Below are 19,751 nucleotides of genomic sequence, written 5' to 3'. Positions count from 1 at the left end.
TTTCTGATAGGTGTACACCGTCCTTCTCAAACATCAGATATTTCTGGTTTTTATTCCCTCCCTCCCAGTGGGGTTGGACAGATAACACCTTCTGTGGGATGGTAAGTATTTAAGGTCTTCAACTGAAGTACATTTTAAAAAAGTAACACTAGACATGTATTAATACCCATCATCCTTCACGGTAGCTGAATTTTAGCATGTTTCCCAAATACCATGTTTATATCTCTGAGTTTAAATTGAGTGAGATATTGGTTCTCTCTCTTGCTCTCCTACTTTTTTTGATCAGTATCATTGCACTGAGAATTGGAATACCTTCATTAACTGAGCCCTCTGCTGCCATTCTGAAATAATAAGGAAAAAAACAGATTATAGAATTTAGATTGTTAATTAAAATAGGGCACACAGCTTTTTCTGAGCCAAGAGCTGCACATGGCTATTCAGTGACCTGGCAGGAATTGGCATGCTCCAAAAGATAGTAGTTGGAGCCAGGAAAAAAACATGAGGCAAACTCATTTTATTTCATTTGCATTTAAGCCTAAATTTAAATAAAAAATAAATTCCCCCGTTTTATATTAAACTGTATAACCTGGTAATAACTTTTAGAATTCTTTGGAGTACAAATATGACCCCATGATTTTTAGTTATGCATCTCTGCAATAAAAAAAATGGGTGAAGACTTGTGTAGCTGTTCCATTCATCCTTTTGTAATTGGTTTTTCAAGGTAACAAAAAGATAGAAATGATAGGAACCCTAAGAAGCTTTTGTTGTGATAACTAAAATTCTTCGTTGATTTTAGAAAAAAAAGCATTTTTTGCAAGCATTGTTTGTAAGAATAATTCTAGATAGGCAGAAAATGCAGAAGGAAGGAAGGAAGGAAGGAAGGAAGGAAGGAAGGAAGGAAGGAAGGAAGGAAGGAAGGAAGGAAGATTCAGTCAGTATTTGCATTTGTTTAACTTCTGGTGGACTTTTCCCCACTCTATTTAATTCATATCATCACTTTAGTTTCTTGGATGTGGTGTGGCAGATGTTTGTTTGACTTGAATAATATGGAATCCCATTTCATGTTGACTCACTGCCATTTCTGACCTGGAGGACTGATTGAATGTATTTGATGTGGTGAAATAGTCTTATGAAAACACTTCCATGTGGTCAATTTATGCCTGAGAAATGACTTGCTCTGTAGCTTTTCTGAAATGGTACAGTGGACTGTCATCCTGTTTTCTCAAGAATCATCAATATTGTTGGGAAAACAATACTTGGTAATCACCATTATTCCTCACCACCACCCTGGAATAGTGGATGAATCAGCTTTTAATGTTAAGATATTAATATTCAGTAACGCAACCCTTGAATAATCTCCAGTTCTGAAGAAAAATATCCAAGAGTGGAGATTAGACTTACCTTAAGAAGAATAAGTGGCAAGTAGAACCACAACTGTTTACACTGGAGTCATTGATTGAAAGCCCATTGAAATCAGCAGTGTTCTAAACCAATGTGTTGACTGACTTGAGTTTTTAAGAGGATGTGTCAGTGCAAATCTTGAATGGACCTTAAACTACACAATTTATGAGTCATCAAGTCAATCCACAGTGGACAAGCTGTGGGTTGTTGTCTGCCAGGAATTTCACAGCTCTGCTAGTTTTCCTAATCTGAGAGAAGCAAAAATGCAAGATATTTATGCAGCACATAAAGTCCTGTCATGTAATATAATGTCAATTTATCTTGTAAGCTATATATTTTTCTAACTTAGCCTGAATCAAGTATAAGATCAGAAGGCAGTAATTTGTTTCTGAATAACTGATTGGAGTGTGCAAATTGGGATGGTACACTGGTATGGAAAGGTTAAGTGCATTTTGTAAAGAAAATGCAGCCATAAACTGCAATGCAAGTTAAGCAGTAAGGTATTTCCTTACCAAAGAATGTAGTTATATTCACAAAAGAAGAAATGGCTAATGCTTCAACTTAAGTCAAGATTAATTATTTAGATTTCTTTCTCCCTCTCTGTCTCCCTCTCCTCCTCTCCCTCCCTCCGTTTCTCTCTCTTCCTTAAAATATTGTGTTTGTCCTAAACTGGTTACATTGTGGTGATGATTAACCACTCAGACAATAAAAAAAACATTGGTAAGATGGCAAATACAAATGTTCATTAAATACGTTGAAAGAATAAAGAAACTATTTTTTTCTCAAACAACTTTCCCCTTAAGTAGTTTTGACTTCACCTCCCTTTGTTCCTGTATTTCATAGCTGATACGTTTTTTGAACATAAAACATGATCATTATGGCCCAGTACATTTCAGTCGATAGTCAGCAGAGAGAATTTCCCTATTTTTAATGTTTTGGATGAAAACTTCAAACAGTTGCATCTTTGGACACTTCCCATAAAGAGCCTGAGCCCATTTGGGAACAGCTCCGGAGCTCTGTGTTCCCATGACATCAACAGTGCCTGAGAGCTGTCCTGATTTATTTCTGGCTGAGTGCAGTGTAATTAAAATTGCTGCTGTAATTTCATTTTTGGTTTATGAAGCAGTGGCTCCATTGGCCACTGATGGAAGATCTTACTCATTTCTTGCTCCTGGCTCCTGAGCTTGAGCCTAGCTTGGCAACTCCCCCTCAGAAATTCACACAAAAGGAGCAAGAGTGAAAATGAAAAGGCCTTGGTCAGTTTCTCTTTTCTCTTCTGCATCAAAGGAGGTAAAAAGGTAAAGTTTCCCCCACACATGCGTGCTAGTCGTTTCCGAGCCAGCGCTTGTCCGAGGATGTCTCCGTGGTCATGTGGCCGGCATGACTAGACGCCAAAGGCGCACGGAACACTGTTACCTTCCCACCGTAGTGGTCCCTATTTTTCTACTTGCATTTTTACGTGCCCTTCGAACTGCTAGGTTGGCAGAAGCTGGGACGAGTAACAGGCGCTCACTCTGCTACGCAGCACTCGGGATTCGACCCGCCAAACTGCCGACCTTCTGATCGACAAGCTCGGCGTCCTCACCCACTGAGCCACCGCGTCCCTGCATCAAAGGAATTAATGAGCAAATGGCAGACCAGCTGCTTCTTCCCACCTTTTGTCTTTATGTGGAGTGGGAGTGAAGGGATCTCTCTTGCTGATGGACCAGGAGCAACTTAAGGCAGGGAAAGACAGCACAGGGGTTGCCCGATCTCCTCCTAAGCCTTTCAAGGGAGGAAAATAGGAATGGATGGCCTTCTAAGTATATGGAGAATGGAAACAATGACAGAGTGGAAGAACCCACGCTGATTTTAGCAAAATTAAAATGAGAGTTCATAGTATACATGTATAAAATTGTCATTTCTGAGCTTGGCTATAAATCTGGGTGGGGGGAGGCTAACAGTACATATGGTGTTAAGTATATTTGTTTTAAAATAATAGGATAGGTTTTGCATCATGGCACCCAGTCATATAGTTTAATCTTTTGGTTCTATCACAGTTGATGCTGTCTTTTCCAAGTCTCATTTAAGGTACAAGGGAAACTATTGGTTGTGTTAGCTGGGGAATTCTGGAGGAAGCCCAAGTTGAGGAAGGCTGGACTGGATAAAAAGGGCACACACAAATATACCACCTACAGCTGAAATCCTTATCCTGACTGGATCCTTCTTTGTTAATTTTTAATCTGCTTTTTTTTAAAAAAAAATATCATGTGATTTGGCTTTAAAGTGACACCTTTGCCAGTACAAGAATTGTTTGCCTTTAATTGCAGCACATTATAATACATAAGAGAATCTGCAACTAAAATATTACATGGATGTACCTAATTTGTGGCAGGTTTCAGCCAACTGATTGGACTGGAACCACTTGAGTAGCTTGCAACAGTTTGGATAACCAAAGTCTCACTGAAGAAGGTTAGGAAGCCACAACAACAGTTGGGATTCAAGAACAAGTTCGTATACTGAAAGAGTGTTCAGACCCCTCATGTTTTTCTTCCCTGCCTCATGCAACAGACTGCCTGGCTCCCTCTTTTGAGCAGGCTGGCTTGTTTCCACCTCTCCTTGATCTTTGCAGTGGTCAGATTTGCTATCATATTGTTTCTCACTGACTGTGTGTAAGTTAATTCTCCCAATTTGATTCCCCAGGAATAATTCTATGGAGTGTTCTACATGCGCTACCACAATTTGTGCAGGCCCAAAGTCACATTAAACAGTAATCGTGCTGGCTGCTAATACACCACCAGCCTTCACTTGGTATTTTCCACTCCCACCAGCAAAATGCACATTATGGGGAGGGGAACCAATGTTATTTCATTGGGCTGATTTTATTTATGCCCAATTTCATTTTCTCATAAACCGTTATATAGATTGTGGTATATGATAGTTGGCATCCATAGGCTACAACCCCGCTTTCACCTTCTCAGTGCACCTTCGTGCCTTGAAAGCCCCACAGACATAATAGTTAATAATAATAATAAAGTTGGACGGGATCTTGGAGATCATCTAGTCCAACCCCCTGCTCAGGCAGGAAACCCTATACCATTTCAGACAAATGGCTGTCCAATCTCTTCTTAAAAACTTCCAGTGTTGGAGCATTCACCGCTTTTGGAGGCAAGCTGTTCCACTGATTGATTGTTCTGTCAGGAAGTTTCTCCTTAGTTCTAGGTTGCTTCTCTCTTAGTTAGTTTCCATCCATTGATTCTTGTCCTGCCCTCAGATGCTTTGGAGAATAGCTTGACTCCCTTTACTTTGTGGCACAGTGCTATTTACATGTGAGTTGCCTTCCATGTATTTCTTAGTCTTGCCCCTGCAAAAGTGGTTCACGTGCATCCATCAGTTTGCTGATGAAGTGTTTTATCCCAGAGAACTTCACACTATCCAGCTTGCCTGTATGGACAAACCTGAATAATGTTCTTAGTCCCTTTTATAAAAAATAAGAGGCTTGTACCCAAGCAAAAAAAACAAACCTACAAAGAATTTCATTTCCTGTCTCCCCCCCTCTGCCCCCCACCCTTTGCAGAACCTGGCAGTGTTAATTGCATTCAAATCAGTTTGGGGGAGGAGATGGAGAAAAGATGAAGACTCCAGAACCTCTTTTTGCCAATAAGCAGTGCTTTTTTTGTAAAAAAAATAAAGTGCCGGAACTCACACACGTTGTACAACCCGCCTTGCCTACCCTACAAGGTTTACCTTTGTAGTTGAAAAACACCCCTTCAATTTTTAGTGTATCTAAAAGACTAGGATTTTGTTCAAGGCAACTCTGGAAAATCTGTTATCAAAAGGTGCCGGAACTCCGTTCTGTTGCATTCTATGACCAAAAAAAGCCCTGCCAATAAGGATTGCTGTGATAGGCAAGGCTCTGAAGAGACCAGGTTCACTGTTCTGGAAGAAAGCTGACTTCAAATACACCCTGTGGTTGTAATATCGCAAGAGCTTTTCCTCAGAAGAAAAATGTTCAGCAGGAATGTCTGTGGAGATTTTCAGTCACCCAGGTCATGGTTGCCTCAAAGGTGCCTCAAGGAAAAAAACAGTCCAGTTGCCTTTTGAAAAAGCAACCTTGAGACATTCAGCAAGTATAGCCTCACAACCTGCAAAGTTTTCTGGAAACAGTAAGTCTCCTGTTAGTTAAATGGAAAGATTCTTGAGGAACTATCCAAATTACTTAGAATCCCACCTTCGATTTCTTCACATTTGATGCAACACCTCTTCCCTAAAAAGTCTTGTAACTATGAGCTATGAAATCACTTAGACAATGTCTCATTATATTAAGAGGTTTCCCCCTTCCTGAAACTATGTCAGCTTTTCAAAATCAGTGGAAGGAATTTTCCCTTGTCAGGACTATATTGGGAGTGCTCCAAATAACAAAAGAAGAAGAAGAAGAAGAAAGGATTTACTTTGCCTGAACTGTTTTGGCAATGTAATATATTTCCAGAGGGTTTCATTGAAGCATCTTGGGTCACAGAGTGACCAATTTCCACTTGGGGATTAGAGGTCGCTGTTTTCTCAGCCCTAAAGCCAAAATGCTAAATTTCGATGTTCATTTTGGTTTCCTGCTATATTATAGGTCTTGGGCTGGTTCATGACATATTAAATGACACTTCCATATTCTCACCAGTATAGTCTCTCTCCAGATTGAAGCCAAACTCTGATTTTTAAAAAAACAGAGAAATAACCACACTAATAATGATAGTTAACAGTAATGTTTATCTAATGCTTTAAGGGATTCAAAGCATTCCAGACAGATTATTTCAGCAGGCCTGACAGATTATTCTCACTTGCTGAAAGAACAAAATGTTTCCTAAGATCCCCTAGTGAGCACAACTGATTTAGATCATGAACCAATACAAAACATGGTCTTAACCACTATACTGTATTTCATTCAATTAATAACTCTTTATTAGGCAGGTCTATTTAGGCAGTGGAACTAATTCAGATGCAGAGGAGAATAAAAGCTGAAAGAAAAAATATAAATAGATATTAGTGTTCCAATATCACAGAGGTTGCCACAAAGAAGAGGGAATCAAGCTATTCTCCAAAGCTCCTGAAGGCAGGACAAGAAGCAACAGATGGAAACTAATCAAGGAGAGAAGCAACCTAGAACTAAGGAGAAACTTCCTGACAGTTAGAACAATTAATCAGTGGAACAACCTGCCTCTGGAAGCTGTGAATGCTCCAACACTGGAAGTTTTTAGGAAGAGACTGGACAGCCATTTGTCTGAAATGGTATAAGGTTTCCTTTCTTGAGCAGGGGGTTGGACTAGAAGACCTCCAAGGTCCCTTCCAACTCTGTTGTTATCATCATCGTTGTTGTTACGCAAGTTTGTGTGATCATCTTTCACATGTGATTCTGCCTATTTCCTATTTCCTAAATGATTTATCAGCAAGCATCATAGATCGCCACCACACAGCTGTATTAAAAAAGTAATGCCTATCATATTCTTCCCCATCCTGGCACCTTAAGTTACTGGACTTTAGTTTCTAAAATTCCTAGGTGCATGGCCAACACCCATGGAAGATACCTGCTTAGATAAACCTGAATCAGTCTATGGAAGCCTATATTTTCTACTCTTCTTTTCCTGAACCTGATATTCGTTAATTTCTGTGGATAATTTTGAGTTCTAATGACTAACCTTAATCTCTTCTCTCTCCTACTCTCGCAACATTTTTATTTTTTTTTAGTTATACTATGGTTCATTAGTTATACTTAGGTCACATTTGTCATCTTTATTGCTAAACTAAAAGCCCCAAATAAAAAATATTTTAGTGTTAAGTGGTATGATGTTGGTTGCACTTTTCCAGTGTAAGAACTTAAGCTTTGAGGTAACTACACCTTGAAATTTGACTTTACTGATCAGTTTATAGAAAGATCTGATTACATTGATTCTCTTTTATTTCTATTGTATTTCCTAAGTTTTCACGCTTCACTCTCCCCATGCTGAATTTGCAATTTTAGTAAGTTGTCTGTTACAGTTCCAATGGCTTTTTTTTACATGGTCAGGGACTTGCAGTTCAAGCCTCTTCAGTTTGTATGATAAATTTCATCTTTTCCCCAGCACTTGAAGTGTTGGCCATTCATCTAACTGGAAAAATCATTTTGGAGTTCTTTGGAGTCTTTTGGACTTCATAAATCTGGACAATTAGATGTCGACTGCATTGTTTGCCTCATTTTCTTTATGACTACAATTAAATTAAGTAGCTGTAGCTCAATGATCATTTATTTTCCCTCATAATCAGAACTCTCCCGTTATACTTGCCTGTTTTGTATTCAATTGTGAATCATAAGAGGACCTATATTTCTAAAGAAGCGGGAGGTGTTTATCAAAAAGTATTTTTTTTAAATCAAAGAATTCATTTCAACCCATCTGGATTTAAGAATCCATTAAAAGGATATGTGAGAGCCTTGGTGGAGCAGTGGGCTAATGCCTCCTTAAGTAACACCAGCTGCCTGCAATTAGTGCAGGTTCGCATCCCACCAGGCTCAAGGTTGACTCAGCCTTCCATCCTTCCGAGGTAGGTAAAATGAAGACCCAGATTGTTGGGGGCAATAAGCTTTGTAATAATGCTGCTTGGGGTGTGTGTGTGAAAGCCCTAATAAGCAGGCATATACATAGAATGAAGGCTACTGCTAAGCTTGTAGGCTGCCCTGAGTCTTCGGAGAAGGGCGGGATATAAATGGAAATAAAATAAAAAATAAAAATAAAAAAATTATTTGTCAATCACGGTTGTTGATAACTCTCAATAGCTATGATACTATGCTTGTGACATGAATAAACAAACAATAACAAATAAACAAATAAATAAATAATAAAAGCTATAATTCTTTTTACCAAACTTCTACTGATTTTCCACACAAAGATGTTTGTGTGTTTCAGAGTACAAGAATTCTGCATTTAATCACTGTTTCCACCTACTACTTTGAGATATGCTTTATCCTAATTTAGGCTGCAATGTTCTGTTCTTCTCTAGTAGCACACCAATACACATATGCCCACATGTAAAAATGGTTTTATTTGACTTTCCGTTCTCTGGAAATTATTTTAACAGCAACTTGTCTGTTTTTGTTAGAGAATAACAAAATCTCATTTGAATTCTTCAGGTGAAAGTTTTCTAGCTCCACTGATTAATTATTGTGCAATGTATTATGTCACTGTTATTTGGCATGCATTTTCAGATCTTATCCCTCCTCAGATAACCATAAAAGTATAACAAGTATTTTTTCACAGCAAAAATAAATCTGAAAAACCAATTTTGCTTCTCCGCTGTCTTCTTATCTTCCTTTTATCTAGACATCTTGTTTGTTCTATGGTGACATCAAACTCCTGGTACCCTGGAAAGGGAAGTAATGTTGCCAGAGATTCTCCTTTTCCTTAGGTTTTCTTCATATTAGCAACATATCTAGGTTTAAAGGGAAGCCACCTTGTCTTTGTAGAGTCTAAAGTATAACCATCAAGGTGTCATTTATACTTTTCCTCTCCCCCTGATTTAAACAGTTTGATTTCAACCTTTCTGACAGAAATTTGAATGCTCAGTTTTTCTGCCATTAAGAATTACATGTGTGCATTAGGATGGAGCATACAAAACTGGGACTTTAGAAAGGATAGATTTAATATTTCTTTCTCTTTGTACCTCAAGTAGTCTTCTGGCATTCATAATTATGTTAAGTAAGAATGATGATGAAGGCAATGCAGGCAGCAATAGAGATATTACAGGTAGTTCTCTGGATATTAAGGTTAGACCACCTATTCCTTCTGGTTTCAACCTATATGTGATACACACACACACACACACACACACACAGAGAGAGAGAGAGAGCTAAGTGTTTTGCATATTAAACTGTTTATTTTTCTATCCTGGTGCTCGATTCTTTTACTTTTTAACATATGTGTGCGTGTGTGTGTGTGTGCGCACACACACACACACACACACACACACATACATACATGTTAAAAAGTAAAAGAATCGAGCACCAGGATAGAAAAATAAAAATATATATTCACTGATCTTTTCCAACATTTGGGAAACTGAGATTTATTCCATATTTGTTAGTGTGCAACTGTTTGACTCCTGCTTTGTTGCCTGTTCTGTCTCACTTTCCAGTGGACCTGGTTTTTGAATATTTGCTTTCTATACAAATGTTTTTCATTTTATAAACACCTTTGTAAAATATTTCATTCTAGAACTTCCCTCTTTCTCTTAGACTTCTTTGCCTCTATTAGACCTCTTTAACAAAACCGCTTGAGTAATGGCTATGTATATTTTGAGGGTTAATTCTAATTTTCTTCAGTACCAGTTGTTCTTTTCATGATATACTTTATTAGCTGATGTTCCTGATTGAGATAGCTTTACTTGTCGTTTCTTGCTTGTAACTGAAAATCTGTGTTCAGTCATTGTATGCTTCTTGTTACCCAAGGTTTTCGTTTTCCACCTTTCACTAGCTATCGTGGCAGCTTATTCTGAAAGCCACTTGAAACTTTTCCTAAGATTTTAAGATTTTTTTTCTATTTTGGTTCTTATAATGTATCTCGTTTCTTCCTCTATCTCCTCATTTCCTCTTTCTTATATGTTAAGTATGCTGAATCTGATCCTTATGTTAATCCTGTATCTGTCTAAATGTCCTCTGAATCAAATTTTGCTGATATTTTTAATTTTCTGAACTTAATCCATATACGGTACTTGAAATGAACAATTGCACCCTTTTACCTGGAGGTGTCCTAGGGAGTGGATTGCACCCTAATCCATTTTCCAATTCCTATTTCTTTAACTATTTATCAAATGTAGAAACTGCCCATCTCACTATCCAAGTGACCCTGAGCAGTTTACAGATACAAATGATAAAACCACATAAAGAAATACAATTAAAAAGAATTAAAACACAGTGAAAAGATAAAAATAAAAGGAGTGCACAGCTAAAAAGTTAAAAACAGCAGAAGGAGCCCCATCAAGCCACCACCAATCTCAGGGTTGTGTGCCACTCTTTGACCCCAATTCCATTTGGCAGAACCAGGTCTTCACATGCTTCTGGCACGCCCAAAAATGAGGCCTAACCTCACCTCTGGAGACAAGATATTCCACAGGGTGGGAGCAATGGCACAAAAGGCTCTTTTCCTAGATCCTGCCAATTGAAATTCTTAACTGATGGGTCTGTAAGATATCCTCTCTGCCTGATTATGTGGGACAGGTTGATGTAACTGGGACAAGATGCTTGTCTTGTAACATGATCCCATGCCATAATGAAGGGCTTTAAAGGTGATAACACCATGAATTGGACTTTTTAAGCCAACCAGCATCCAGTGCAGCTCATGCAGCAGAGGTGTTACTTGCACAATCCTTGGAGGCCCAAGACTCCTCAAGCAGCCACATCCTGCACAGCTGCAGTTTCCAGATACTCTTCAAAGACAGCCTCATATAGAGCTCATTGCAATAGTCCTTAAGGGAGATGACAAGGATATTATGTAGTTAATGTTCCAGTGTAGAGTCTCTATTTAGGTTGCTTAAAATCAGTATTAATAACAAAAATAATTCTGTTCTGTTCTCCTAAATTATTGTATTCGCCCATTTGAAATCTTCCTGTGATTCCTTGTTTCTTTTGCATTGTAATTGTCCATTAGTAGTACTGCATTTCTAGGTGTTGCATTCAGTGCCACTTACTTGTTTGCCACAGCCTACCTCTTTCACCTTTGCCTTTTGTCATTGTGTGGTGGTGAATACATATCCTTCTGTAATATTCATTAATTTTAATTATTATGATTTATTGGATTATAGCAGAACACATAATTGTCCTTTCCATTCTGTTGCCACACCATAGCCTTTGCTATTTCAGTCCTTCTTACCGTCTCATGCCCTGAATATATCATCTCATTTAAATTGACTTATTCCAGACCATATCACTTATTCCTTAACGCCCTTCTTTCCTGCATTCAAAATGTTGAATTCATTCATACATTTCACATTCTGTAGCCCTATTGCATGTGTCCTTGTAAAATGGGAAAAGTCTTTCAATACTGAGAACATTAGTGCACATTTTTCCTTGTGGCTTTGTCTACATCTGCAAATCTACATCTACTGAAGTCTGATAATCTTCCCCACAATTAAGACATGCTTTCCAACCTTTTGACCTTGCCATGAGTTTCCACTAGAATTGCTTTCAGCATGGTTCTTCCAGTATTTGAGATAACCGAGCAGTATATTCTAATTAAATTCTTGATTCTTAAGTAGATGCTTCCATCCCATCATAATTAAGTACAGCTCTGAGCTTTCCAATCTTGGCAACTTCCAAATGTATGGACTTCAGTTCCACAAATTCTCAACAGTAGTCATGCTGGCTAGGAAATTCTGGCACTCAAAGTCCATATTTCTGGAAGATACATAGCTATAGGAAACACTATCCTAGATCGTATTTTGGGTTAAAGTAAGAGTAGGCAATTTTCTCCTAAGTAGAAGACTCCAAATGTGATCAGTTCAAAATCCCCCAAAACTGGTTAGTAATTATAGCAAATACTGATATTTTCTCAGAATTTCACAGTATGATCCACTGCCTGCCTTTGCTCAGTATAGATTATTGCAAGCCATTATCTGTTTAGATAATTATCTGTTTAGAAAAGGTGTAAATGATATATTCTTAAATTGTTGAGGGGGTGGCTTCTATAAAGAAGAATACACTATATTGTCCTGGATTCAGCTGAATTTTGCAGAAGCATTCCCAGTCCACTCCTCCAATCACTTGCCACTTCATGTTTCTCTGTGATGTAATGCTAAGTTGTTTTTGCCAGCTCTGCATCCCGCACACAGGTCTTGGCTAATAACCAAAGATGCATATATTTGTTTAACATTTTGCTAAGAGCACACTGGAAATGTGCTTAGTTTTCAATGGGGGGGATGTTTAACAATAAAACCCAAGATATTTCGGCCCTTTTTAGAAAGGAAAAAAAATCAACATGTGCAGAGCTAAACAATGTCCTTCACTATTGAAATGTAATCTTCTATAACCTTTTGGAGTTTGGTCAGAATGGAGCAGTTTCTAAGTGCAATTTATGCAAAAGAACAAGTGGTGTCATTTCGGACTGACCCAAGAGCATCAACTAAGAAATGGCTCTGTATTTATGTCAAACAGGATTTGAAAGGTTGTTCTTTATTTAGACCTTGATTTCTAATAGTGCAAAGATACAGTCCGTGCATAGATGATAGAAATATTTGTCTGGATTTTTAGGGATATTAATTTTGCATTGATTGTTTGCACCCAAATGACTAGACTGAAGGACAGTGTCAAACGTCTCTAGCCGATTGTGTGGCTCAACCAGGAATGAAAGCCTGCTTCTCTAGCCAGGTTTCAAAGCTAATCATATAGTCGTTACAGGTAGCTTTTAAAGCATTGTTGGGAGAGTTCAAGAGAAAACTCCTCTCTAGGCAAAATTCATGTTCGCATTTAGACAAAAGCCAAGGAGTAACAAAAAGTTTACCTTTCCCCAACATGCAAGTTCCCAACTTTAGCCAGCTATGAGTCCAGACGGGAAAAAAAGAAGGGAAAAAAAAGTATGCAGGAAAAGTGACATGGGTGTAGATGCTTTATAGCCTCTTTCTTCCTGCTCCCAGGCAGAGCCAGCCTGTCTGCCCTTTCCAGTCATGTGGATTTAGACAGCCCTATACGTCGGCGCTCTCTGCTGGGGCTACTTTCTCCAGGTAAGTATAAGCTGCCTGAGCCAGGACACGTTGCTCTGCTTCTGTTGCAATTCAAGCCATGAAAATTTGCAGGATTTAGGGAGAAGGCCTCATGTCCAGATGGCAGCAACAGGGAAGGCGTTCTCTTAGTTTGAACAGGCAGACTTTTCAGACCAAAAATAAGTAAACAATTTGGTGAACTTCCAGAGGAGAAACACAATTTGGTTGTGGTCAACAATAGTAGGACAGGAGAGAGAGAGAACCCTCACAAGATGTTGCCAAGCCAAAGAACATGTCTCTTATTGTCATGTATCTAGTAATGGAAAAGGAGGGCTGAAAACGCTCTGAGGAGTTTTTAACGTCCAGAGTACTTAAGCGCTCTCAAAAATGCTTCTTGTTGTATTAGGTCTCCACCCTCAGCCCTGTTTTCAGATATGGAAGCTGTGCATAATTATGCAAAGGCTCTTTTCCAGGGACCTCAGTAGAATGACCATACTAGTGATTCTTTTTTATACAGTTTTGGGTCCTCAAAAGACAACACGAAGCAGTATCTTGTTGGCTATCATTAAAATAAAATGGTCTATCTGGTGTAGCTTCGAGAACTAATGGACTTCCTTATCACTTTGTTCAATTAGTAATCTTTAACAGAAACAGAAATCAGGCAAAGAACCTGATGCATTATGTGCTGCATCCCACGAGCCCATTTTCACTTTTTCTCAATGCACTTTTGCTCTGCTGAGTTACAGAGGAGTTACACTTTTCTCCTCATTCCACCAATATCATGGTGGCCACCGGCTAGTATCAAATACTAGTTTGCTTCTATGGAAGGGTGTGGCAATTTACAACAGCTGAGGATTGTAATGCAAGTGGTATGCAGACTTCTCATACGAAACTTTTTTTAAAAAAAAAGTCTTCAGAAGAGAATACAGATTTGCCACTGGCTTTCTTGATCTCACAAAAGAATTTGATTAATTGGCTGGGATTTGTTCCACTTGCTTGTAAATTTGAGGGAGTTAATCGGAATGACCTGAATGCCAAATTTATTTTCTCTTTATTTCTTTGGAGAAAGTCCAGCTGGAATACCCATTAACCTACAGGGAACGTATGTGCAAGCACTATTCATTGCATGCCTCCTCTGGCTTCTGCTTTGTATTGTCCTAATAAGTCTCTTGATGAAGACATTCTGGGAGTTATAATGGGGAAAGGCACATCATTATTTTTACTATTATACTATTATTATGCCATTACCTTAATGTCTACTCTGCCTCAGGCACCTCTGCATGTCTTAATATTTAAGATAAATGAATTACAGACCTCCTAGTTACCTGGTAGTTTCATTCTTTGCCATAGCAGCATTCCCATTAACAGCAGAGAACGAGGCAGATTTTTCAGACAAGAACGCACACCTTGACAGATAATGATCAAGCTTCAAGCTATGCCAGTAGATTAATATCAAGCATCATTTCTCTTTGTGCCAACAGAGCTAATGAACATTTGGTTGTCTCCCATGGGCAAATTTGCTGTCTCAAGCTTTAGTCATGATGTTTAATACATTGACAGCATCTTTCTATAATGCAGAAAGTATTTTTCAGAACTGTTAAAGAATGTGCAAACGAATATGATCTATTTTATGAAAATTCCAGTAATGTGGCCCTCACTTTCTACTATCCCATTTTGTTCACAATTACTGAAGAAAGGGAAAGGGCCATTCAATATTTATACAGCACTAAAACCACAGACTCAGATGCAGGTAAAGGAAGTTAGCCCAAGAAATTCTTGGCAAAGAATTGGTACATAAGCCAGGTCTTAGGTCCTCATCTAAAATGGGCTTAGTCACCCAACAGCCTAGTTTCCTTGCCAAGAACAACTTGCATAAAATAATTATTGTAAAGAAACAAAGCCAGAAAATCAGCATAAAATTTTCCCCACCCCTTTTTATTTTTCTTAGAACTTAAACCTGAGGTACATGTAGGGAACTGTTAAATGCAGCTCTTTAATCAAACCCCACATTAAGTCTTGCAGTCTTTATTTAACTACAGGCACCGTAAGAAGAAAATACCAAGTTGGAGTTGGCGCTGCCTGACTCAGCATTGCCATAAGCTTCACCAAGAGCTGTGTCAAAGCGTTCTTGTTTGCCCTCCATCCAGGCTGAATGCTTCCCTTACAGAATTTCAGGGTAACCAAAGATGGTGGCAGTGGATGGAAGGCTGTCATCTTCACATGTAACATTTGTGCTAGTTTGTTCCAACAGGGAATGTAAGGAAAACAACATACCTAGAGAGTACCCCCTAGTGAGTCAGACCCCGTGTCTCACAATTGTTGAAACCCAAATTCTGTTCAAGTGCAGATTAGCCCTTGGCTACTATTGCAGCATTTCTCAGTCTAATTCAGAATACAGCAGCTGAGTGCCCAAGCACCCATTATGTTGCAGTTCCAGAAGACTTTAGAAACCCAGGCTTCAGTTTCTATTGTGGTGTGTCTCTGGAAATGTCAACTTACATGGAAGTCAGAAAACTTCGCTGTTAAACCAATATCCACACACAGTTCTGTGAAACAGTTACTCTCTGTATTTAGAAATAAGCCCATCTACCATAAAAATCCCTTTCTAATGTAACGCATTAGAAGTCCAGGCAGTAAGAAATCTGTGTTATATTGCAGGATTACACATCCTTTGGTGCTTAGCTCTGGAATGCATGCAACAGGCCTCCCACACCCAGGCATCACATCTCCATCTGGGAAACAAGAAATGGATCATTACGACCGAAACATGTAAGTAGCCAAGAACTGGGAGGAAGACCTATAGGTACTGTGCCATTTATTTATATATTGCATTTCTGTGCTGCTGAATTTTCCAGATTGACAGCAATAAGTGAAAGACACAATAGACTTTCCACAAGAAAATAAAAGTAGTACAAGACAGAACAATGATTACAGGTAGTTTTCAAATTTGCAACCAATTTTTCAGCGACTGTTTAAAGTTACAGTGGTGCTGAACGTACGGTATTTATGAGTGGTCCCTGAAGTTATGGGCTTTGTAGAGCTTTTGCAGTCACATTTGTAAGCCTGGCCACATTTATGACTGCAGGGGCACTTCCCTCCACTTGCTTATTTTCCTTTCCTTCATCTTTGCCTTTTGATTGCCCTACACAGCAGCACTCAACAGTGGGGACAATACAGGGGCTGAAGGAGAGGCCTAAGGCCTTTAGCAATTTCAGTCAGCTGCCCCCACTCCCAGCTTCTACTTCGGTTCAAGCCCACAACCAGTGCTACAGCACAAAGCTCCTGCCACCCCACACTCCATAGGCCCTGCCATGCCCAGCTGACCATCATCATCTTTCTCTTGCTGCTGAAAAAGTGTGCCCAGCCTGGCCTATGAGAGGCAGCTTTTAGCCCTGCTAGGCCTTCTTCCAGAGTTTGCTTGCATTATCTTTCAAATAGGGCAAGCATCAAATTGTGATGCTTCAAAACCTCTCAGAAGCTTTCCAAAGGCTTTCTGAAGCATCACAAGAACAGTGTAAGTGATTTGGAGAAGAGAAATGGTGGTGCAGTGGTTAGAAGGCAGTACTGCAGGCTAACTCACTTCTCACTGCCAGGAGTTTGATCCTGACGGGCTCAAGGTTGACTCAGCCGTTCCATCCTCCCAAGGTCAGTAAAATGAGGACCCAGATTCTTGGGAGCAATATGCTGACTCTGTAAACCGCTTAGAGAGGGTTATAAAGCACTACAAAGTGGCATATAAGTCTAATTTTAGGTGGCCACAAAAGCCTTTTAAAGCATTATGGGAACCGTGCATGTTATTTTAAAATCGGCACAAGTGGCCTCAGGAAGAAGGCCAGCCATTGTCAGAGCCAGGCTGGGTGCAACTAGCTAGCATCAGGAGGAAGGTGGCAAAGGTCAGTTGAGAGCAGCCTGGCCAGTGAGTGCAGGGTGGCAAGACTGACAGATGTGGCAGAATGCAAGGTGGCATTCTAAAGGCAGAGATGGGGGAGTGAGATAGAGTGGTGGTGGGGAGTTAAAGAGGAGGTAGTCCCTTACTTAACTGAGGCTCAGGAGTGGGAGGGACCAAGCTGGGAGTGGCTTGGATTGGTTGTATCCTCACCTAACAACTGGTGGGGTTCAGTTAATAATGACAATGGGGACTGCTGGGATTGCTGCACTAAATGATGCAGTCACATTCTAGCCCCAATTACCATTGTAACTGAAGGACTATCCTCAAATAACAACAACAACAATAAAAATACCCAAGTAGTGAGAATAAACAGTTACTCCATGAAGGCCCTCCAGAACACTTCACGCTCTGGAAGGCTGTCACAGAAGAGGGCAGCCATGATAGAAATGCACTGCTTTCTGAACTCAGCCACCCTCACTTCACAGAAACGGGTTACCATTCTCCAAGGGGAACTTCCTCAGATGGGACGAATCTGGAATCTGGGTGAACTTGACACGCTCCCTACTATGGTCCATCTCTTGGCAGAGCAGCTGCTGCTCCTCATTTGCAAAGCCAAGGTCCACAAGCCTCATTTTCAGAGTTACAGATTGTAAGACTGCACTCTGTTTGTTTCTCATCAGAGATAATCTTTATGTCAGGCACACATCTGTTGTAGCAGTTCAAAAAGAACATCTTCAGTCCTACCAGGCAAAGTAATAAACATGATGGTTCGTACATGGATATTTCGAATATCAGAGTAACAGACCAAATTAATTGAACTGGATGAAAAGGATATTTTAGACCATAGAGACCAAAATTATATCTCCAGCGATAACGTCTTGGAGTTGGCTACCATTAGAAAAGATATCTTGCTCTTTCAACGTATAATCTTTGGCTCATCAGTTTTACTACTCCGTTGACAAGTCCTTGGTTTTTTTATTGTTTTCTAAGAGACTGCAGTACTGAGGTATGACCCTGTATTATCAATGGTTTCTTTTCTCTTTCGTTTAAGGAAATCACAATCAGAACCAAAGAGAGAAAAGGAAGCTAAAAAACCTACCATCAAGAAGCCTTTGAATGCTTTTATGTTGTACATGAAAGAAATGCGGGCAAAGGTCATTGCTGAATGCACCTTGAAGGAAAGCGCCGCGATCAACCAAATTTTAGGAAGACGGGTAAGAGCACAAGTGATTTGTCTTGTTTTGATTAATATATAGGCTTTAGGAAAGGGTCATGATGAATGAGTTGTTTGGTTTTTCAGAAGATTTGGGTTTTAGCTGTAAACTTTTCAGTGGATTGGGAAAGAGGCTGGAGAAAAGCTTTGAAAATTATTCTCCTGTATAGATGAATAGTCTAGCTGTAGAATGACCTGGTTGATGTGCAGTTTGCAGAGCTGAGAACTCCATGGTTTTGCTGCACCTTCTCCATATTTAGACCTTAATGGTCCCTGCATCTGCTTTAGTGCGTTTGGATGGGCTTTGAAAATGTAACAAAGTTTATAATACAACTTCTGCACTGCTGCAGAAAAGACAGTTTAAGAAAATACAACAAACGCCCCCCCCCATTTTCTCCAATTTGTTTTTAGGAAGATTGCATATAAGTCCCTGCATCAGCAGATTACGAAGTACTTTTCTTTATCTGGGACTTTCAAAACATGTCAGGAAGCTCAAATTGATTATTTGTAGATCACTTTTTACATCTAAAATATTTTTCCCTCCACAAAGTACAGATCCACACAACACTGTATGTGACAACTATTGTCATTTTGGAGAGGGGATGTAACATGAGAAATGATCTACCAAAGGCTGCTCAACTGATTTATTATAGCTGAGGAAGCTTTTTCATTTTGGATTTCAAAGACAAATGATCTCTGTATTTTCCTTTTTTGGAAATCATATAATTTACTTTTTCGCATCTGGGCATAAACTTGTTAGGTAAATAACTTTCAATTTTATCCCAAATTCTGATCTTGATTCCAAATAGTAAAAACTATTTTTACTATATATTTTTGTTGATTGCATTAAAAAAAGTCAAAACAATGTGTTGGTGAATTCGGTCAAAATCTTCTATTCCCAAATTTGGGTTTTTTTGAACAATGTGCAAGGATTCCGTTTATTTATAGAATAAGGGATTGAATTACCTTTATTTAATAAACTTTTGCTATTGCTTCCTGCACACAGAAGTTCAGTTTCCCTAAAAACTGATAAGTAGAGGCATGACTACAGTGATTGTATTAGTAATTAGTGATTTGGGGATTTGAGAAACCAAGAAATTCTAAAATAAAATTGCTATTTCTGCATCTTTTTTTAATGTTCTGGTAAAGAAAGCTTGTAGGTGGAAGTGGGAAATAGAGCATTACCCTATCACAAAAATTGGAACTGTAATTGTTTTTGCTGAAATGCAGTTCCCAGAATCTTTCCTACTGGCCATTCTTCAGATTCACAGCTGTGAGGTGGTAGCTATGTAAATCGATATAATTGATAAGCAAATGTCCAGAAGTTGTAGTTCAGCAGCATCTGCAAGATCATAAATTCCTCATTCTGCTCTGTTATGTGGAAGATTCTTTCATGGGTTTACCAAGATCCGATGTATGCAACTGGTTGTTTCTAAACACAATGTGTAAAGTTAAGGGCTGAATCTTTATTAATATGTTGACCTTCCTTCTGCCCAACTTACATTTATGCAATGAATTCGATGTTAAGAGAATTAAGATTTCTAGAAATATTTTAGA

General features: G+C 39.0%; 1 protein-coding gene across 1 annotated transcript in view; it reads left to right on the top strand.

Annotated features, from left to right (window-relative positions):
- TCF7 (transcription factor 7) overlaps nucleotides 1-19,751 on the top strand; it is a gene marked incomplete at its 5' end in the record, with an annotated part of 151,765 nt that overhangs the window by 107,117 nt on the left and 24,897 nt on the right. The window contains 3 exons of the mRNA XM_083351105.1: nucleotides 11-101; nucleotides 15,751-15,861; nucleotides 18,033-18,195. Of these exons, the coding sequence (XP_083207231.1) occupies nucleotides 11-101; nucleotides 15,751-15,861; nucleotides 18,033-18,195 (365 nt within the window). The remainder of the gene's footprint in view (nucleotides 1-10; nucleotides 102-15,750; nucleotides 15,862-18,032; nucleotides 18,196-19,751) is intronic.

Source organism: Vipera ursinii, assembly GCF_947247035.1.
Source record: "Vipera ursinii genome assembly, chromosome: 2".
Lineage (NCBI taxonomy): Eukaryota > Metazoa > Chordata > Lepidosauria > Squamata > Viperidae > Vipera > Vipera ursinii.
Note: the sequence above shows the minus strand (reverse complement) of the source record. Positions and strands in the feature narration are given on the sequence as shown.